At 37.4% G+C, this 18,868-nt stretch overlaps 1 protein-coding gene across 1 annotated transcript in view; it reads right to left on the reverse strand.

Moving 5' to 3' along the window:
• The window catches only part of WDR49 (WD repeat domain 49), a 125,055-nt gene that overhangs the window by 80,329 nt on the left and 25,858 nt on the right, over positions 1–18,868 (reverse strand). The window contains exons 3-6 of the mRNA XM_045851169.1: positions 16,148–16,324; positions 15,127–15,301; positions 2,381–2,548; positions 548–696 (exon numbers count right to left, since the gene is read on the reverse strand). Of these exons, the coding sequence (XP_045707125.1) occupies positions 548–696; positions 2,381–2,548; positions 15,127–15,301; positions 16,148–16,324 (669 nt within the window). The remainder of the gene's footprint in view (positions 1–547; positions 697–2,380; positions 2,549–15,126; positions 15,302–16,147; positions 16,325–18,868) is intronic.

Consider the following 18,868-nt stretch of genomic DNA (forward strand, 5'->3'; position numbering starts at 1 on the left):
TAATGTGGTCAGGATGCAACAGGGACTATCTGGTTCAAAGTGCCATGTTTTTTCTTTCATTTTTAAAATATCCCATCAATATCAAAGGGAATGGCTTGATATACTTAATTGAAATGTTCTTAACGTACTTGATATTCTTCAGATTAACTTTAATTTCTTACTCAATCTCTTCAATATCAGAGCAATGACAGCTAACTGGTTGTGTCTTACCAAAGGGACATTTCTTCACCCCATTTCTGTTTGTTTTCTACTGAAGTTGTGAGCACTTTTGAAACTCTTAAGATATGACATATTAGGAGCTCAATAATAAGAATTAAATTCATGAGTACATGGTTTGAAAAAAAATTAATGAAATACTTTGCCCTGCTACCCAGGAGAATTGTTAAGTGACCGTCAACATCATTTCCAAACATATTAGATTTCCAAAGACATAGTAGTTAGACAGCATATCTTAAAATCTAGACCAGCTCTCAGAGTAATCCAGGATCAACGGTAGATTTGGATACAACTGGGGAGGCAGAACTAAATAAATGCACAATCTACTTACTTTATCTTGGGAGAAGCTGAAAAGTTGTTTTCTTGAAGCAAAAAATTGGACAGCTATCACACTGGCTGAGTGACCCCAAAGGACACCAGCCGGCTTAGAGACGACGTAGGGGTTCCAAAGACAAACTCTGTTGTTAATGCCAGCAGTTGCTAATCAGAATCAGAAGAAAAAGTTCTTTAATAACATGAATAACCCACATTCATTTTCTTTTTGAAATGAATTGATCCCATATCTGCAGATAAATGCTTTCTGAGCACTAATGTACCCTGGCTTAAAGGATGGAAAATCTTGTCTTTGCGTAGCAGCCCAGAGTACTAGGGCTTGAGCTCTGTCACATGAAAGAGCTGAAACCGAGGGAGCAGGGGAGAAGGGGTCTCGTGATGTGAAAGGACAACACCGTCCCATTTAGGAAGCAACCAGCTGCCCAGCCAGGAGGGGACAAAATCCTGCTTTCTAGTCCTTGTATCTCTGCTCTCCAGCCAGCACACCCTAGGAATGGATTTAATAGTCACGTTCAAGTTATCCCAGGAGTAAGAAAGAACTAAAATGATATTTAAAGTTTCCAACCTAATTAAAAAGTATAAGCAAACAATTTTTCACTGCCGTGTAAATAATTGAGTATTTACAAGCAAACAAGAAGTGCAAATATATTTCTGACCTGCTCTATTGAGAGAATAAGGTATTTTTGGCCATAAATCAGCTGCACTAGGCGAGCAGGTCAGGAGCAGGGAGCACAGCGCTTCCTCGGGTCTGCGCAGAAACCAGAAGAGCATCCTTTGCGGTGCCCTCGTTTAGGGCTGCCTGGAGCTGAGCTTATTCACCCTTATTTTCTCAGCACTGTGCCAGATACAAAGTCGTGATAGTGGAAAGGGGTTGAAATAATCAATCAATCAATAAGCAAAGCAGTTGATATTTGAGTCCTTTCAAAGTCCATTCACCAAACTCTCCAGCATTCTCTAATAAATCTACAACACTCCTTGAAAGTTTAACATTGGCATATTCTTGAGTTCATAGTCAAGGTATCCTTTACCAGAGTCGTCAGCTCTTATAGTTGGGAAATTTAGAGAATCGGTCCTCTAGTAAAGAGTCTATCAATACTCTTTCTATGAATGATAATTGTTGAATGAGAGGTAATAAGACCCATTCTATAGATCATATGTGTTCATTCCCTTCAACTACCCTTATTAAGTTTTCAATAGTACCTCACATTTTCTACAATGCTTGAACTAATATTATACACATCACATTATTCAGCTTCCAAAATGTCTATATATCACATAGTTAATGCCTGAAAACCTTTATAGCTTATTCCCTCAGTGAAAATATACTCTTTTTGCATCAAAAGAAACACTCTCCTCTAACAAACTAAAGCTAGGATAATCTGAAATTTCTCAAAAATCATTAGTGGTTGTATTGTGGAAGGTGAACACATCCTACATTTTGCAGTTCACCTGTGTGTACAAGTGTGAGGGATGAGGAGCAAGGAAATGATGTATTTGGGGGTCAAGGTTTTGGTGGTGTTAGGACGATGGTATAATGGCAGACACAGCACATGCTGTCTTATTTCTATATATCGTTTTATTACCTTACCAATGCAAATAAAAACACTAATTAAAACATTGGCTCACTTTGCCGTATTTGCACCCCAGTGTGGCTCATGTATACTGCACATCATAATGCATCATTATCAGGCATTCTCAGGAAATAAAACGTAAGTTTCTCAAGTTGGTCTCTCTGGCAATAAAGCAACAAGGTGGAGAGCCTTCGTGCATACAAATAGGCATCCAGACTCATTATGAGGCCCTCATAGTTATCATGATTTATTTTACATACCAATTAAATTGAGCCGAGAGTGATAATCAAAAGCATGAATGCCCTGGGCAATGTTGAAGGATGTCATTTGAAGATGCTTTTTGGATTTCTCTCTCCAGGCCAGAACCACAGTATTTGTATTGTTGGTTGTGCTGGAAATAATAGCATCTAAAGATGCATTGTAGGTAACTGAGTTGAAAAACATAAAAGAAAAATAACCTTTAACTGATTTCTCACAAGACATGATCAAAATAGAACCGTTTTAATATGTAAAGATAAAAATTAAACTCAGATTATGATAACACAAGCCTCCACTTAAAAAAAACACCTCTTGCTCACCCCTCCCCCAACCTGCCATTAAAGAACTTACCGTGGAAAGTTATAAAAAAAGTCCACATTTGAACTTTTATCCACTATAAGGCTACCTTGAATTTATTTTTTAATTGGAACATATGGCAGGAAAAATGTTAATCACTATAATTGCATGTGATTCTGGAGATCTACATGAGTAATTGGCCAAATTCCTGGGTTCTTCCTTCTGGGTCTGAAGCAGGCACACAAGAGCTTAGCGGCATCTGCTGCTCTCAGAGATTTAGCTCCTGTGCAAACCTGGGTGTCTGTAAGTCATGCCTGGTCTAGAATGTTTGAGAGTGCAATGGCCAGGACTCGATGCCCTGCCAAGACTCACAGTCACAGCTACAGACTTAGGTAAAATGGCTGTTCCTACATTCTTGGTGACCCAGAACCAGATGAGGAGGAGCAAAACTCTATTTCCCAAGTAAGGAAAGTGACGACTCTTTTGTTGGGAGAAGCTTTCCATTCTTTCAGACTCAGGCTCCAAAGGCAAAGAGCTGTAGCTGGTCTTTCCCCAACTTCCAACCACTGCTGTCTTCCATGGTTAGGTGGAAGTTCTCCAGTACATTTTGCTCAATGATTTGTGTCCAGAGGTGAAGGATTTCTGGTTTGGCCTCAAAATCAAGTGCCTGGCTCACATGGAGAAGGATGTTATAACTTTGCATAGCTTAAAGAGAGTTGCATTAATAGAATGGCCCTTAGAAATAGTTAAGATCTGAATACCCATAGAATCAAGAGTGACACAGTTTGACAAGAACTCTCAATATATCACTAGAATTCTCACACTCCTTTTGAAACTAACCACTCACTCCCTTTGTTCTAGACTGTCTTTTCAAGGATGTTGGCATAAGAAATAACTTTGGGATACAGAGAAGGTCTCTCACTTTGCAGCAAAATGCAGACAAACTTGCTACACAGAACAAGAAAAATGATGTCTCCCCCTAGACTGAAAGGCAAACGTGCACCCGGTCTGGTTTAAAGATTCAGATTCTCTAAGCTTGGGGTTTCTTTGTCACACAAGTCACAGCATGTGCAAGCATTCACCTGGAGCCGTCACTTGTCCCCTGTGGGACTTACAGTCCAGGGGACTGACGTGAATAGGCTCCTGTTCGAGCTGCCGCTGTGCTGTGAGCAATGAAGTCCTTTCTTCTCTAATATAGGAGCCTCAGGTCCTCCATCATTCTAGGACTTTGGCCTCCAAAGTTCTCTCTTCTTATAAGGACAATAGCTGTATTGATTTAGGAGTCCCCATTACTATGGCATGACCACATCTTATCTAATTTCACCGGTGTACAAGGAGACTGTTTCTAAATGAGGTTATGTTTTAAGGTTGCAGGGGTCAGGGCTTCAACATATCTTTTGGGAGGGGTCATTATACAACCCATAAGTCTACCTTTTATGTAAAAAATGAAGGGACTTTAAAAAAAATATGCATGTGTCTGCTTATTTGTGCAAAATGAAAGGGTGACAAAAAAACCAAGAAGCCAAACAAGTGACAGAAAGTTGAGGGCAGAAAGACACTACCACCCCTAGGCTGACAGCAGGCTCGCCCCTAACAAAGAGCCCAGGGTAAACACACGAAGGGAGGCCCACATACCAGGTATCTAAGTATTTAGAAGATAAAAGTCCAGTGGCAAATTATAATACAAAAACATTTTATCCTTCTACCTTACAAATACTTTTATAATGACACAATGTTCAGATCTATGTAAAGTTATTTTTTGTACCAGTAAAAGTCATCAAAATAAGAAAAATTTCTCCAAGTAAGCACCATAGTGTTGGTTTTCTATTGTTGGTTGTATTGGGCATGGCAACCTAATATATAAATATAAATATAAATATAAATATAAATGCACATCCATATACATATATGCAATAAACTAGGGTTCTCATTTCTACCAAACCCCCTTTTGTTGCTGCTGATGTTTGCTGAACACCACACTTTAGGTGGCAAGCATTAGAATATGTTCTATAGAGCGTCACCATTACTTTATACTCCAGGGAATTGTTCCAGAGGTCTTAAAATTTAGGACGTCAAATATCCCTTTGGAAATCTAATGAAAGCTATATACCATCTCCACCAGAAAGATGTATACGTGCACAAAATCGTGAGTAAAACACCAAGATTTTACGAGCCTCTTTACCTTCACTCACAAAGCCCAACCATGATAGATCTGAAGAACTCAGGTGATGATCCTCCAGCTACAAGGTAATTTTGGATTTTTAAAACACTTCACTGGCTTTCTCAAGTGATTCTTAAAATTTTTTACCCTTTGTTCTCATCAATGCTTATTTTGGGCTCCATTTTTTTTTAGCTCCTATTTCTTTAAAGTGTATGAGTTTAACTGATCTTTGATGCTGAGTTTCTCTTAAGCAATGACAGAGCACAATTTCTAAGAGAGAAAGGGAAGGCTGGGACGATGCAAAGGAGACTTTGAGCAAGGGGACTAGTAATTCATTGTGAAGAGTGTCATGAAACACAGAGCACTGCCAAAGGCCAAAATGGTCTATCTCTCACTCTGCCTAGAATTTGCCTGGATAGTATAATTTTTGCTCATCTCCCATTATAATCTCCCTCAACTTATGAATTACCTTCAGTAATTATTAGGATAGTTTACTGTATCTCTCTCAAGTACTAGGCATCATGCCAGGCGCTTTACTGCAATCATCTTCAGCAGGTAGATTACTGATGAGGTAACAGGCAGTCCCAAGCCAATTCACCCAAGGGCAGGCAGCCAATTGGAGGTGGAAATGAGACTGAACCCACTGCTGTTTGGTTGTGAACTGTTTTGCATTACTGCATCATTCTTTTCCACTAAGCCACGCTGCTGCATGTATGCAGATCTGTATACAGATCTTGCTATATCTGGTAATAGCCTTCCCTTTCCTGATCTCTTCAATTTTCTATTGCCACTTACTGTCTAGAAACAGTATTTTATGTCTTCCTTGTTCTCTCTCCATCCTTTTCTCTCATCTACTGTCTTTCCTTCTAACAAAGAAAAAGAAAAAGAACAGAGGAAGAGAGAAAGAAAAAAAAGGAAAGGAGTGAGGGAGGGAGGGAGGGAGGGCAAGACCCAAGAAGTGACCAGTTCCTATAAAGGTGAGTCCTTTGAAGCATCAATTTTAGGGTCATAAAGTTGGTATTTCTGGGACCAGTTTTATGACCAGCTAAATATTTAGTTGATCCCTGACTACCTGCTGTACCACTATTGCTACTTTACCAGAAATACCAACAGTGTAAAACCTAATGACAATTGTTCTCATTAGAAAACAACCTCACTGAAAATATTCCCTTTGTTTACAGAAAACACTAAGGGGTAATTACAACCTGGCTCAGTAAAGCAATACTATAAGATCTAAAGTATGTAACACAGACTATAATTATATTTTCAAATTCATAAAACTTCCATATCACTGTAGCATAATCAAAGTTATTTCTACCCAGAAAATTACTTTGTCACATGTTCCCACATTATAGCCAAGTATCATCTTCAGTTTTGAGGCTATAAAGAAAGATGCATTAAAAAGGATAGCTGGAAGAGTACTCAACGTATAGCTGGAAGATTTGAATCTGCAGGTTACCAAGTGACATTTAGGGACCTGTATGTACTGTTACATATTGAAGGTTCAACAATTCACACATTATTTCTAAAGCAAGATAGAACTTGTTTCTGATTAAAATGCCAGAACTCCTGAGAATGCCTGAGTAAAAGGTGAGAGTAAAGCTATTTCCTTAATATCAAATTATCTGACAGATAAAAGTTTTTCTTACTGTTTAAAGGTAGTAAAGGAAATGATAGGTTATGACATTTTTAAATATCAAGCTAGAGAATGGGATGAGCTGATAAAATAAATTATTTGTTTTTAGTATTCTTGGTGAGTTTGAGAATTGGTAGAGGAAAAAACTTTTAAATTTCTGTTAGAAAAAAATAGAAACATACTCCTAGATATAGAGAACTAACATTTTGATAGTGCCAGATGGGAGGTGAGTTGGGAGGATGGTGAAAAAGGTGAAAGGATTTCAGCACAAATTGGTTGTTACTGTAACATAGGAAATATGGTCACTACTATTCTAACAACTATGTGTGGTATCAGGTGGGTATGAGATTTATTGGGATGATTATTTACTTATATAACGTCTAATCATTGGAGTGTACACCTAACACTAGTATAATTTTGTATGTCAAATGTAATTGGAAAAAATAAAAAATTATTTTAAAAAAGACAATACACCAAAAGAAGCACCAATTATAAAAGATAGATAGACATGACATTAAAATTAAAAAATGTGTTCTCATGAAAAAACACCATAAGACAAAATGAAAAACAAGACTCACACTGGGAGAAAATATTTTTAACAGAGATAACTGACTAAAAAATTACTAACTGTAATATAGAAAGGACTACAAATCAATATGAAAAGAAAAACAATCCAACAGAAAAATAGGCCAAGTAATTCACAGAAGTCAAATCCTAAATGGCCAATAAACTCGTGAAAAGATGTTTTATCCTCACCAGCAATCAGGAGAATACAAGTTAAAACCATAGTTGATGAGTGTAGTTCCCACTCATCAGATGGGCAAACTTTAAACATGAGCATAGTAATACCAAAGTTGGTGAGGACGTGGCCAACCAGGGTCCTTTATGCCCTGCTGGTGAGAATGTAAACTGATGTAAATAGTTTGGAGAACAATCTGGCAGCAGATGCCAAAGCTGTGGCAGTCCTGGCAGTTCAAAGGTAGGTAAACCCAAACCCACAACTCAGCAGTTTCACTCCTGAGCATGTGAACTGAAAAGACACCACATATATGCACACAAAGTGTGTAAGGAATGTTCTAAAAGCATGATTTATAGAGGCAAAAAGAAAGAGGGGGACTCCCTGCGTGTCCATCCACAGGAGACCAAATAAAGGGTGGAAAAGTCTACAGCCTAAGATATAATGGGGGAAGCCATTTAAGTCAAAACAGATTCATCTCACAATACGGACTGATACAAACTGCAGGAGAATATGCACAGGATGATACATTTATATACGGTTTAAAAGCATACAAGATGATATTACATAGTACTTACTGATAAAACTCGTGTGGTGAAAATAAAAGAAACACATGAAAAATAAGTTTGTTACGTAACGTTTTGAGGGAGAAAAAGACAACTTGATAGTGTCTGTTATTAGGATGTTAACTTTCTGGTTTTTTTTAAGATTTTATTTATTTATTTTTAGAGAGGGAAGGGAGGGAGAGAGAGAGAGAGAAACATCAATGTGCAGTTGCTGGGGGTCATGGCCTGCAACCCAGGCATGTACCCTGACTGGGAATTGAACCTGCGACACTTTGGTTCGCAGCCCACACTCAATCCACTGAGCTACACCAGCCAGGGCTAGGATGTTAACTTTCAACTTGTCTGTTTTCCTGCCGTTCAGTCATTTTTATAAAGGCGCTGCAGAAATCTGCTATCAGTCCTCGCCTTAAGGTGTGTTAAAATGACCCTGTGTAATAGCAATTAGGTAATGTAGGAAAAGTGATCTAAAAATGAAAAATTATACCTATGCTATTAGGTGCACTTAGAGTAAGCTTGACGAAGACCACTCTATATCATTTGCCCACAGGAACATCTGTAGCAGGGTAAAAACTGGGCCATTTCTAACTAGGAATTATTACCAATTTTTCCAGGCTTTTACGTTATGGTTCATGTGACTAAGGAAAACACCCTGCCTTGAACTCCCTTTGATGTTCTTTCACTTGAGGGAGTTTATTTTCAGTCGCATTTCTTATTCTGAAGTTCCATTCTCTGAGACTACCACAAGGCTCTCTATATTCTGAGCAACTACCATTTGAAAGAGGAAAGATAGGAACAACTCTATCTACTCTGTTTGAAAAAGTTAAAATGCGTTGTCCTGGCCGACAGGGCTCAGTTGGTTGGAGCCCTGTCCTGTGGCCAAAGGGCTGTGCGTTCAATTCTGGTCAGAACGCATGCTTGGGTTGCGGGTTCCATCCCCGGTCCAGGTGCTTTTGGCAGGCAACCAATTCATGCTTCTGTCTCAAGAAGAATGAATTGGTTGCCCTCTCTCCCTTTCTCTCTCTCTAAAAGCAATGAAAAAATTAAAATGTCCTCAGGTGAAGATAAACATTTTTAAATTTTTAAAAAATAAAAATGCATCTAATTCAGAACTGCTAAGTCATTTTTTAACGCAATTAATTTAATGACTTTTCAAAATGCTGCTTAGACCCACGTTCATGATATAAATGGACCTTACCCTTCCATCAGGCTACAGAACAAGCTGCAGGCAGAGACCTCTTCCTTCAAACTTGGGCAGCCAGCTTACACCTTGTTTCAGCTGCTTTCAACACAGTGAGGGGACTGGCAGGAGAGGCGAGTGTTCTAGCGAACTCAGTGGGGCACCGCACTTTTGTCCAGAGGACTGATTTAGACACAGCGAAGTGGAGCAACGCACAAGCAGGATGCTAAATCTGGCTCCTCTTCCAAACCCAGGCCCTATCAATTACGAAGTCCCCCTGAGGAAACAACCTGGCATCTGCATCCTAAATTCTCGGGCAGAGCTCTGTTAATTAGCACAGAGATTAGTGGTGCTGTTATCAGTTCTGCTTTGTACCTTCTCCTGGCTGTGGTCAAACAAAGAGGGCAGAACACATTTCAATGTAATGAAAAATCAATAGTTTTTATGGCTGGTGATTGGGTGCTTACTCATTCAATAGGTGCACCTCCATTCTGTGGTTTCCAAAGATATTGTCTCTGTGAGAAGCAATTATTTGGGACCAAAACCAGGAACATGCTCTGAGATTTAAGACATTTATATGTCTTGCCACTCTTGCCTGGAATCTCTGTGCTCACTCTGTAAAGCATTTCGGAATGTAATTATTTTTCCATTAAAATATGACACAGAACCTTTCAGACAAGATGAAAACATTTTCTTCTTCAAAGTGTTAAATAAGAAATCTGAACCTTATCTTAAAGCAGTAAGCTAATATCCATGATGGAAGCTGAGATTTTCCTTTGAAATTTCAGTTTTATAGCTATTTTATTCTTAGCTTCAATGAAACATTATTGTCACACATGCTCATATATTTCTTTCTTTTCTCAATTTTATATTTTCTCCTCACACTGAGAAGAAAATCAGCAAGAATGTGTCTTGAGGAGTTCTAAGAATATCAATTCACGTTGCTGGGGTAAAAAGAATGTCAAATGAAAGCAGCCCTTGGTTGCTTGCTCTTGATAGAGGAAGTCACACCCACCAAGGGGCACAGTCACTGGAAGCCCCCTGTCCCATATTTGACTCAGCCTCCGCTCCTCCTCCCTGTCAGCTCATTTCACCCTCCCTCCCTTCCTCTTAGATTGAAATAACTGAGCTGCAAACAAGCAAACAAAAAGTTCTTATGTACTTTAGGTTGCTAAACCTGAGTAATGGTACTCATTAATTGGTTAGGACCAAAGTAGGCTTCCCCTTTAGAAGTGCTTGAGCTTCAAATCTAAAACTTGAAAGAAGAGGAAACATTATACAGGCACTTCACCTTTCTGTACTCCTTACTTTCTCCTTTTTGAGTTTTCTTCTCTTCTCCTCTCCTGAATTTCCCCAACACCCATTCATGCAGAATTAAACCACACACATTGTTTGTAAGTATGTATTTCTCACCCAACCATTTTCTTTTAACCATAAATAACCCTCTAATTTTTAAAAGCATTCTACAAATATACTTAGAAAGATTTTATATAGTTTCCATCTTTTGAAATAGATTTCAATAACATTTACCCAATGTCTTAGAGCCTTTGAGTTGCTATAACAAAATACACAGACTGAGTGTGATAAACAACAAATGTGTGTTTCCCACAGTTCTGGAGGCTGGGAAGATCAAGGTACTGACAGATTCGATGTTGGTCAGGGCTCATTTTCTGGTTCATAATGGCCTACCTCTTGCTGCCCCCTCACATGGAGAAAAGGTGAGAGAGCTGTCTGACGTTGCTTTTATGAGAACACTGATCCCATTCATAAGAGCTACACCTTCATTAGCTAACTACCTCCCAAAGGCACCACCTTCTAATACTATTACTTTGGTGGGAGAGTGGGGTAAGGATTTCAACATGTGAATTTAGAGAGGACACAAAAAATTCGGTCCATAATAATTTGCCTCTGTACTGCATTCAAATTCATGCCCTTCTTGAATGTAAAGTATATCCCAACAGTCCCAAATGCGTTCTCATTACAGCATCAACTCTAAAGTCTAACTTCAAGTCTTATCTAAACAGCCTCTAAATCTGTTATGACTAAGATTCAGGATACAATTCACCCTGAGGCAAATTCTTCTCCAAACTATGAGCTTGTATAACCAAACAAGTTATGTGCTTTCAAAATATATGTTGAAATAGGCATTTAATAAGAACTCTTATTCTGAAAAGAGAAACAGGAAAGAAGAAAGGAGTAATAGGTCCCCAGTAAATAACCTAACAAAGAAATTCAAACTTGAAGGCTCACAGCTCCTCTTGGGCTTGATGCTCTGTCTTTCAGACACATTGGAATAGCAATGTCACCCCCATGGGCACTGTCCCTGCTGTGGTAGTGACCCACCCATGCTGGAGCTCTCTGAGGTGACCCCTCTCATATAATGGCTTCACAGACTGTATTCCATACCACAGGTCTCTGCAGCTGCTCCCCTTCCCCCCTTCACTAAGGCACTAGGTGGGGTATCCTGGCCCACCTGAACCAGAGAGGCGGCCATAGCCTTTGGAACCTCTCTGCAGTATCCCAGAAGAAAAGATCCAGTATCTTGAAGGGATAGAAATAGAATCTAACTAAATTAAAGCATAGTGATTAAAGAAAAAGACTGAATAAAAAAATTTAAAACCTCCATAACTTGTAGAAAAATGTCAAGCATCTAACATACATATAATGGAAAACCCAGTAGGGACAAATAGAAGGGGGTTAGACAAAATGAACAGGAAAAAAATAACATAAGAAAAACTTTCCAACTTAATGAAAATTATAGATCTACATATCCAAAATCTCAATGAAGATCAAGCAGAATAAACACACACACACACACACACACACACACACACCCCTCACCCCCAAGAAAAGTAAGGCACATCACAATCAAATTGCTTAAAATCAGTGAGAAAGGAAAAATCACATAAAACTTTACATTATGCATTAGAGGGAATACTAAGGAGAAAAAAGGCCAGACTCCTCTCTCTAAGATTTTCCTAGTTTTAGATTTATATATAATTGTGATTTGCATGTGAGACATCCACATTTATTTGTGGGATTGAGAAGGTTGACAGACAGGACCCAGATTCTGATGTGGGTACAGTGATGTATAGGACTGCTTCACAGATTGCGCAGCATCTGAAAGCCAGATTTTAAAGAACTAGCCCAGGAGAAAAGCCAAACCAAGAACTTTGTAAATCATGCATGGAAGAGTTCATCTGAATTAAATGGAGAAAGAGGCAAAATAAGGAGCTTGAAAAAGGTAAAGGAAGTTTCGGAAACAACAGGAGCAGGAAGTAATCTTTGAGGGCAGATCTGGAATATCACAGAATAAAAGATCCTTCAAAGGTAGTCAACATCAAGAAGGCAAGCTAGGAAGGGACTGATCACTGAGCCCAGTTGGGCACCTGTGATCTGCAAGTAGAACATTCCCCACCTGCAGATGGAAGTCTTTGTAGGACATTCTAAAATGGCTCATCATGCCACGTTTTCAGACCTCAAATCCTGAAGATGCCTGTTTCAGAAGGTGGCTTGTTTCTCTCTTGCTTTATCATTGCCATTTTCTCATGATCAAAAGACTTCTAACTGGCCAGTCTGAGAGCAGTTTCCTTCATTGTCCTCCAACTTATCCTGGACAGAACTACCAACGAACCTTCCCTAAACACTGCCAGCATCAGGTCTGTCCAGATTTCCTCAAAAGCTTTTAATGCTTTACTGTTTCATTTTCTATCAAATGTGAATTGACCTGGTTGCCGAGGTCATCCCACATATGTCCTTACTAGATCTATTTATTGTTATTTCTTTAATATTCAGTCTCTTATCTCTTCAGGTCCATATCTTGCTCCATCATTATTATGCCTGCGGGTCTACCTTTACTCCTGCTCACCATGCTCTCTCTTCTTCCCTCCACCTATCCATCCTTCGGGTACCACCACCCGCCCTTGAAGCTTTTGCTCATGGCTTTTCCAGCTGAAGAATTAGCATAGGAATCAAAGCCTTATTTGTGTGATTTAGTAGTTAATTTTTCATACCATAGTACAATGTTCTAATAAATTATTTTATATTAGTCTTTAATTTTTAGTTGTGTGTTTAGTTAGGTTTAAGCCTATAATTAATCTTTGTTCCATAGTCTCTAATGCCTAAGACAGTTTCAAAGCACATAAGTGATAAATAATTGTTGATTGATTGATGCACCAAGTTCACAATTTAAATAAACTGGCCAAAGTAAATCTTCTCAGTTATTCTTATAAAGATTACCTATTTAGTTGCAATGAATTTTGATTCCAAAAACTAAAAAAAAATTTAATCCAAGTTAGCTAGCAAAGATACCTAATAATTTTTACATATAAAACTTTCTGTGGTCAATTCCTAATTGCAGTGATTTAGAGGCTAAACTCCAAAGTTAGATGTCTTAGTTTATAAACACAAATCTCTGCTCTTGATACTACACTAAGTCCCAATGTCCTCTTGTCAGTTGACAAGAAAGTCACAGATCAGTCAGAATGGTAAGTCAGAAACGTGATGAGCAATGAATTCACATGCACTGAAAGAAAAGCCCTTGTCCTTCAACTTAACAGACAAATGCTCTTTAACAGTTTACTTCACCAGCAGGGTTGGTTCTGAGAGGTTTAAACGTTATTGTGCCAGGGTCTACAGTGAGAACTCTTTATTCTTTCCCTGAGCATAAAAAGTATTTAAACGTCACTCATGTTCATAAAAAACAATTTCAGTTTTACAACATTACTTGTTACATTCTCAACCTTTTCAAAAACAGATTTCTATTAGCTACTTCTCTGTATTTATCCATATTACCGTAAGGTCATGGAAGTGGAATAATACACTAAAATGCAGGAGACCTACTTCAAGTAGACTTCAAGAATTATAACTTTATTAACATAGTCTATCTGGTCTTTGGTTTACATATGAAAGTATCATGCTTATTTGGAAGCATTTTCAATAGCTCTCTAGAGTTTCTAGCACTGTGATTTTTGTTCTCATGTTATGAAATGTAACACATAATTTTGTGCCTGTCAGGCATAGTAATGGCCAAAAAATATCATCTTTTGTTTTCCCCACTATTAATATCATGCCAGAATTAAAGGATCATTAGAAGGTACCACAGACATGGTATGATTTATACTGAAGGAAAAAAATGCAGGATCTATATATAGGTTTTCATGTGGAATATTTTTATTGTGGGCCATGCATTAAAGAATTACCACCCTCCTAAAACCCCAAAATGGTACAGCTACCATGAAAGGCAACAGTGGGGTCCATTTTGACTGTCTCTTCTTTGAAGCATATTAGGAATAGACCCTACAGTGTAACAGTTAATGAGATAGTGAGTTTTCATTCCTTTCTGTGGGCATTGTGTAATGCAGCGGTTCAGAAATGAGAAAACCACCATAGTCATTAGTGTCTGGACCAAAGGGGATATAGAGAGCAGATATCTCCCATTTGGGTCTTGAGCCATCGGATTAAAATTCTATAAAATTTAGGCACATTGCGAAACTAATATACTCATTGGTGACTAGGTTTATAGAAAGTTCTGGCTTTCTATAGATTATGTTTTATAACATAATCCTATCACACAGAGAAATACTGCCCAAGTATTCTAGATCAGAACTCAGTCATTATACCAAAAAAAGAGTAAAAAGTACAAAAGATAATTAAAAAGATCCATTGGTTGCAGGAGGAAGGGTGGTTGGAAGTGGATGAGGGTATAAGGGAGATAAAAGTTAATGGAAAAATACAATACAAAATAAGAAAAGAAGATTGCACTTTGAAGACAGTCCTCCTAATACACTTCCATGAGAACATAAAGAAAACAAAGGAGTGGTTTTTTAGGGAACTTGTTTAATTATTTTATTAAGCAATACTGAAGTGACTAGGTGAGACTAGTTAGGATCAGAGTGGAGTTGAAGTTAAATGGATGCTGTGAAAATTATCTCCCTTCTCTTGACATGTTTTGAGTGCAAAGTTCACCTGCATTCATTGTATGCAGCACACTTCAGAAGGAAATAAAAGAAAGTATTTCTGCCAGTATGCAGGGGACAGCAGAGAGTCCAGGACAACGCCTGAGAACCCATTACTGGTTTCTAAACTTGAACATCTTGTGTGAAACATTTTCATCAAAGAATGTAAATGTAGAAGTCAGAGAACCATTTCATTCATGACTGTGGAAATTCAGTACCTTGCCTGACCCACTCTCCCTGATGAAGTTTGTGCTTTAACATGTAACAACACTTGTGACGTCCAGAGAGCACTTCCGTCCAGTTAATGGTCACGGTGGATTCTTTGTCTTCACATGCACTAGCCGGGCGCTCAAACAGGGAAATTGTGGACGTCGTGAAAACAATTGCTTGGACCTTGGAGGAAACATTGAAAGAAGAACAAACAAGGGCAAAGAAATGGTTGCAAGAAAATTCTACACCCTTTAAGACTAATAAAAAATTGAGATTGAATTAATAGGAAGTTCTTCAATATTATTTACAGATGCAAGCGGTAATATTGAAAGACAGAAACTACAGTGTTAGTAAGGCAGTTAGCAAGAGCAGCTCATTTGCCTTTATGATACACTAGTCACTAAAAACAGTAACAATCAAAATATTTCACAATTATGAAAGGAAATTGTTCAAATTAGACTGCTTAAGAGTTCACGGGCATATTCCAATGTCATTCTGTAAGTAATGATTTCACAGAGGTCAGGTGGAATTTGATAGGAAGACAGAAATCATTGCATCCATGTCTGGTGTCTGTGCTGCCCTCTCTAAGGCACGTCTTTTGTCACATGATACAGGAAATAGTCACTTTCCAGGAGGCTGGTACCGAGAAGCCTGAAAGCTTATGAGCAAAACTCAGAATAATTAATTTGAAAGTTATGAGAGGTAACTTTAGGCATTTGATTTTAATGTTTATTAATATTGGGATCTAACAGATTATAAGCATCCCATGATAAAAAAAATGAGAAAATTTAAATATGAAAATTGAGATTATATATAGTCAAAAAACCCAAAATGAAAATTGCTTTTTTCATAAACAAGAAGAGAAATTGTGACTAATCCATGTTTTCCGTGTCCCTCATGTGTGGCCTTATAATCTATAATACAGTTCAATTAGAAAGTCACACTCATTGCATTTTATTCCTATATTTAGCTACTATTTCATGGTTAAATTGATAGTATAGTGTTCAATATAATGGTTCTCTTACTTACCTTTCCAGTTATGTCCCCAAAAGACAGAATTGATTCATTGGTATCAAGAGGGTCATACCAATAATCCATGCAAATTGGTGTTCCTTTCAGGCCTTGGAGTTTATATTGACAAGGAAATCCTTCTTTGGACAGCAGATCATAGAAACAAATCTCTTTACTTGTAAAAGCCACCGCTATCTAAAGTAGCAAAGTATAAAGTCAGAAAGCACTTCTAATGAAATTAGTGAAATCAATATGCAAAGCAGACATTTTCCTTGCAGGTTCTTAAGAGCATCACAAAGGTTCAGCATGGCACACAAATGTGCTTTATTCTGACTTTGGACACTGACCAAGAAAAAATACTTCCCATTGAAGTCATTTGAACATACATTCTTGCCTGTCTTCACTTTATACACCCACCAACTTCTGTCCATGGAAACTGGATGATTAATCACAAAGGAAAAGCAAAGACTGAGAGATCTACAACTTCACACAGACACACCAGAAACTTTTCACACCATGTTTTACAAAGTAAGCAGAAGCTTTCACAGAAATCAGTAGACAAAAAAAATTGGTAAGAAGCCTTCCTAAGTCAGATAATATCCTAAAGTCTATTTTTAAAAAGGGAAATAAATTTGTCAATAAGATTGACAAAACTAACCTAAACTAACCCAAGAAATAAAAGAGAAAACATACACATTACTAAAATCTTAAAGAAATAAGTGGATGTTATTATCAACTTTACAGAAAGAAAAAAATGATAAGAGAATATCATGAACAATCATATGCCAACAAAAAAACTTCAATTAAATGAATAAATTCATAGAAACACAAAAATTACCTAAACTAACTCAAAAGGCACAGAAAAACTCAGCAAAAATATAATAAGAGACTAAATTAGTAATCAAAAAATTTCCATGAAGAAAATCCCAGTCCTGGGTGACTTCACTAACAAATTTGATCAAACATCTAAGGATTTAACACCAGTCCTCCTAAAACTCTCCCCCCAAAAAAGTGGAAGAAGTACTTCACAAATCATTTTATGAAAATGATACTATCCTAATACCAAACCACACAAAGACATCACAAAAAATGGTATATCAATATTTTTAATGAATATAGATATAAAAATCTTTGAATAAATACTAATAAAGAGAATCCAGATGACACTCCATTACCAAGTTTTGTGTATATATATGGTCTCTTCAGAAGGTATGCAGCCATATAATGTGAAAAACAGAGACATTATTGAAGAATATACAAGATACAAGAAACATTGTGCATAGGACAATGATGCCTCAGTCTCCTTCAAAATAGGCACCTTGAAACCTCACACAGTTCTCTCAATTGCCATCAGCTGCCCTGTCATATTTTCCTGAATACCATTGCTGGTCTGAAATCTCCCTTTCAAAGCTAATTTTAGTTTTGGAAAAAGCCAGAAGTCATAGGGTGCCAAATCTGGGCTGTAGCAAGGCTGGGTCACCTGGGTAATTTGATGTTTGGCCAAAAAACTCTGCATGAGACAGGATGCATGAATGGATGTGTTGTCATGATGAAGCTGCGAGCCACCAGTTGCTCATAGCTGCAGCCTCCTGAATCATCCGAATAGTTTCTATGGAGGAATGTTCAAGCTTAATGCAAGATTTGTTGCCCCACTGGCTCAGTTGTTTTGAAAACAACAGCCACACAGTACACATGGCCACTCAAAGGCATCTGCTATACCCACTGACTACTACAGCGAAGTTGTCATTGTTCACACATGTGCATCCCAGTCCACTCTCTTTGGCTGCTAGCTTGTAACAATGTCACACAAAATATTCTCATTATACTAACAATAGCTAGACTTATTCCAGACAGACCTCGTATATCAGGAATGAAAGGTTAGTTTAACATGTAGGTACAATCAATGTAATACACCATATTAATAGAATAAAAGACAAAAACTGTATGATTATCCCAATAGACACAAAAAAAGCATTTGATAAAATACAACACATTTTTATAATAACAATACTCATGAAACCAGAAATAGAAAAGAACTTCTTCAACCTAATAAAGACCATGTATAAAAGAAAAACAAAACCCACAGCTGATATGAAAATCTGAATATATTCTCCCTAAGATCAAGAACAACATGAGAATGCTCACTATTAACATTTCATTCAACACTGTACTCAAGTTTCTAGCCAAGGGAATTAGGCAAGAAAAATAAATAAAAGTATCCAGATGGAAAAAGAAGAATTTAAACTACCTATACTAGTAGATGGCATGATCTTATATGTAGGAAATCTTAAGGAATCAACAATTAACAACAACAACAAAGATTAGAACTAATAAACAAGTTCAGCTAAGTTCCAGGACATAAGACCATTTTTTAAAAATCTACTTCATTTTATATACCAGCAATAAGCAACCTGAAAATAAAATTACCAAAAGCAGTGTTGAATATATGAAAACACAAAAAAACATACTTGGATACAGTGTTTGTAAAGTATTCATTTGATAAATGTATAAACCCAGAATATATAAATGCCTGCCAAATCTTAATAATAACAAATCTTAATAGTAACAAACCTTAATTTGAACAAATGGTAACTCAATAAAAAATAAACAAAAGATTTGTACAGATATTTCACCAAAGAGTATATACAAGTAGCAAATCAGTACATGAAAATATACTCAATATTATTAGTCATTAGGGAAATGTAATGAAACCCACAATACAATAAAATACAAACCTAT

Source organism: Phyllostomus hastatus, unplaced genomic scaffold, assembly GCF_019186645.2.
Source record: "Phyllostomus hastatus isolate PE091 unplaced genomic scaffold, TTU_PhHast_1.1 phas_contig_86, whole genome shotgun sequence".
NCBI classification, from domain to species: domain Eukaryota; kingdom Metazoa; phylum Chordata; class Mammalia; order Chiroptera; family Phyllostomidae; genus Phyllostomus; species Phyllostomus hastatus.